We start from the raw sequence: 3,930 nt of genomic DNA, 5'->3' as shown, positions 1-3,930 counted from the left end.
CAGCCTCGGAGGGAGGCGCGATCGGGCGCCGGGGGTTCGCGTCTGGGTCAAGCCGGGGTTGTTTTGGAGGGGGAAGGGGCGTTTGGCGTCTCCGGGCGGAAACGCACGGGGGCTTGAGCCTCCTTTCTTCCCTGTTCCAGCCAGGATCCAGCCAGGATCGAACGCACGGTCGTGCGTTCGATCCCGGCTGGATCCTGGCTGGAACAGGGAAGAAAGGCGGCTCAAGCCCCCGTGCGCTTTCGCCCAAGCCTGCCTCCGGGAGCGCGCCGGGGTGTCCCCCTGGCTCCTCCTCGGTGCGCCCCCTCGGCGCGCCTTCAGTAGGTGGCGGAGAACTTCATGCGCTTCTGCTTCTGTCTCTGGTTGCAAAACCACACGCGCACCACGTTCTTTTTGAGGTCCAACTTCTCGGCGATGGCGGCGATCTTCTCGGAGGAGGGCCGGGGCTGGACGGCGAAGTACGCCTCGAGGGAGCGCTTCTCGGGCGCGGCGATGGAAGTCCGCTTGCGCTTCTTCTCGCCGCCGCTGAAGAGCTCGGGCTTGTTCATCTTCTCGCGCTGGGCGCCCTCGGCCTCCTCCAGCCAGGCCTGCAGGATGGGCTTGAGGGCGATCATGTTGTTGTGCGACAGGGTGAGCGACTCGAAGCGGCAGATGGTGCTCTGGCTCAGCGAGCCCACGCCGGGGATCTTGAGGTTGGCCAGCGCCGAGCCCACGTCGGCCTGGGTCACCCCCAGCTTGATGCGCCGCTGCTTGAAGCGCTCGGCGAAGGCCTCCAGCTCGCGGGGGTCCGTGTCCGAGTCGCACAGCGAGGCCAGCCCCGCCGCCCCCGCCGCCGCCGCCGCCGCCGCCGCCGCCTGCCCCGCCGCCCCGCCGTGGTGCGCCGCCACCAGCCCCGGGTGCGGCAGCCCCGACGGCATGTTCATGGCCGCCGCCGCCGCCGGGTGCGCCAGGTGGCCCAGGCCGTGCATGTGCGGGTGGGGGTGGGCCGACGTGGAGATCAGCCCCCCGCCGCCGCCGCCGCCTCCTCCGCCGCCGCCGCCGCCTCCCCCGCCGCCCGCCCCCTCGTGCCCCCCGCCGCCGGTCATGAGCGCCAGCGAGGGCGAGGTGATGTGCTCCAGCAGGTCGCCCGGCTCCAGCGCCTGGTGGTGGTGGTGGTGGTGATGGTGGTGGTGGTGGCCCAGCGGCACGGTGGACGTCGACGTGCAGGGCACGCTGTTCATGGTGTGGTAGGTGGCGTCCGGCTTGAACGGGTGGCTCTTGCCCTGCGACACCGCGATGTCCACCGCCGCCAGCGCCTCGGCCCGCGCCAGCAGCGTCTCGTCCAGGCTGGCGAAGATGTTGCTCTGCAGCTGCGGGCGACACAGGGGAAACGGGGCGGCCCGGGAAGGGGGACAAGGGAGAGCGGGGAGGAAGGCAGAAAGGAAGGCCGTTGGGGCGTCGAGGGGGAGGCGAGTGGAGGCGCGGGACACGGACGAAAGAAGGGGGAAGGAAAGGAAAGGAAGAGAAAGGAAGGCCGGTAAGAAAAGTGGGGACACAGAAAACATAAAAGACGGAAAGAAGGTGGAAGAAAAGGCAGGCCGGCAGGCAGGCCGTGGAAGCATTGAGGGTAAGAAAAGTGGAGACACAGAAAGCGGATGAAAGGCAGAAAGGAAAGGAAAGGAAAGGAAAGGAAAGGAAAGGAAAGGAAAGGAAAGGAAAGGGAGGAAGGAAGGAAGGAAGGAAGGAAGGAAGGAAGGAAGGAAGGAAGGACGAACATTGAAGGATTGAGGTAAGAAAAGTGGAGACACATAAGGATGAAAGACAGAAAGAAGGTGGAAGAAAAGGAAAGGAAGAGGAAGGAAGGCCATTGAAGCATTGAGGGTAAGAACAGTGGAGACACAGAACACAGATGAAAGGCAGAAAGAAGGTGGAAGGAAGGAAGGAAGGAAGGAAGGAAGGAAGGAAGGAAGGAAGGAAGGAAGGAAGGAAGGAAGGAAGGAAGGAAGGGAAAAGAAAGAAAGAAAGAAAGAAAGAAAGAAAGAAAGAAAGAAAGAAAGAAAGAAAGAAAGAAAGAAAGAAAGAAAGAAAGAAAGAAAGAAAGTCCATTGAAGCATTGAGGGTAAGAAAAGTGGAGACACAGAAGATGAAAGACAAAAAGAAGGTGGAAGAACAGGGAAGAAAGAGAAAGTGGGAAGTGAAGGTAAAAGCAGGGCCGTGATGGAATGAAATGGAAAGTAAAAAGTAGAGGAGTCGGAAGATGGGGAGGATTGAAAGACACCCCCCCCCCAGAAGAACGAAGTAGGGGCCAACAGAACAAAAAGGAAGGGAAGAAACGAACAGAAGGAGGGGAAGAATGGTCAAAGTAGGGAGAGCGTGGGAAGCAGTGCGGATGAACAGGAGAAGAGCGGCGGTAAAGAAGGCGAGGCGGTGTGGACGGAAGGCAGAAGGAGAGCGGAGAGAGCGAAAAGAGGAAAGAAGTTGAGCCAGAGAAGGGAGCGCGTCGGGGCAAAATGGAGGGGCAGCAGGAGAAATGGAAAGATCGGGAGAAGGAGGGACGGCAGGGGGGAGAGGGGGACGGCAGGGGGGAGAGCCCAGTGGTTAGAGAGAAGGAATGTGAAGAAGTTTTTAATTGCGAGAGGGGGGAAGGGGGGGGGAAGGGTGGCATTCCGAGGGAGCCGGAGCCGGGACGGCGCAGGAGGCTCCAGGGCGAGCGAAAGTGCCCAAGCCTAGGAGAAGCGGGCCAAGACCGGGGGGCTCCGTCGCTCTCAGCCGGGGCTGCGCGCCCACCCGGACACACACCCCGACTCCTTTGGGGGAAGGCTCAAGTTCATCCCGGAGCTGGGAAAGTGGACCGGGCGCTGTCGACCGAGGGGTGGGGGGAGAAGCCGGCGAACCCCCTTGCGCCTCTAACGGCTCGGGGTGCTGCAGAGGGCGGAGAGAGGAGAAAACAAACCCAAGAAGCCGACGCGGCTGGGTGCGAGACGGAGGCACCCCATGCAGCAGAAAGACAGGAGGCTGGGGGGGGGGGGGAGCGGGAGCCAAGGAGGTGGGTGGGAGGGAAGGGGGGGGGAGAAGCCCGGCTGGCGGCGGGTCCCTTACCGGCGGAGTTGGGAGACACGCTCTCCTTATTGCTTCGGAGCTGGAGTGCAGCGACGGGTACTTGTGCTCGGGGAGGGTGGGGTGCATGGCGAAGTGGGGCTGCTTGCTGTTCATGGACATCATCTTGAAGGCTTGGCGGGTCGCGGAACAAAACCAAAATTAAAAAAAAAAGAGTAAAAGAAGAAGGAGGGGGGAAAAAAAAATAAAGAAATCCACCAAAGGCGCCTGGCGAGCGCGGAGGGGCGACGAACAGGGGTCTCTTCCTAGCGCCGGAGCCGGACGAGGCGGCGGCGGCAGCTGGGGCGCATCGGAGGCGGCTGGTGCTGGGGAGCTCCCCGGGAGCGCGCACGGCGAGCCTCCCTGCAAGCCCGGCCGCCTGGCTTCTTCTCTGCCTGCTCTACCCCAAGGCTGGCAGGAGATGCGCTCTGCTTACACCTGAGCCCCACATCCCGCGGCTCCCCACCGGCTCTCCCTCTCGCGAGAACTTGCAGCTCGCCTTTTGACAGACGGGCCGCGGCTCTCCCCTCCCTCCCCTCCCTCCCCTCCCTCCCCCTCCGCCCCCTCCCCTCCGCCCCACACCCTCGCCGCTTCCCGCTCCCGTCGAAGCCAGAACCGGAGGCGGCCCCGGCCGCGGGACAAAGGCCGAGGAGGCGGCGGGGACACCCGGGGCTCCGACACGTGTGTCGCCGGCGCACGGACGGATGTGCTGATGCGTGGGGAGGGGAGGGGAGGGGGCAGGGATCGAGACGCCCGGCCGACCAGCCCGCGCGTGTGGCCGCGCATATAATCCGCCGGGGCCACCGCGTGCGTGCGCCATGCTCCGGGAGAAGAGCGGCGCCGCTGCGGCGCATGCAT

At 63.8% G+C, this 3,930-nt stretch overlaps 1 protein-coding gene across 1 annotated transcript; it reads right to left on the bottom strand.

Moving 5' to 3' along the window:
- Positions 1 to 314: 314 nt before the first annotated feature.
- POU4F1 (POU class 4 homeobox 1) lies at positions 315 to 3,198 on the bottom strand. Its single transcript, XM_056861933.1, has 2 exons — positions 3,076 to 3,198; positions 315 to 1,346 (listed from the first exon to the last, which is right to left on the bottom strand). Exons 1-2 carry the CDS (start codon positions 3,196 to 3,198, stop codon positions 315 to 317), a joined length of 1,155 nt encoding a protein of 384 aa, XP_056717911.1.
- Between the last annotated feature and the right edge of the window lie 732 nt (positions 3,199 to 3,930).

Source organism: Euleptes europaea, chromosome 16 (assembly GCF_029931775.1).
Source record: "Euleptes europaea isolate rEulEur1 chromosome 16, rEulEur1.hap1, whole genome shotgun sequence".
NCBI lineage: Eukaryota > Metazoa > Chordata > Lepidosauria > Squamata > Sphaerodactylidae > Euleptes > Euleptes europaea.
This window is presented reverse-complemented; position numbering and strand designations above follow the sequence as displayed.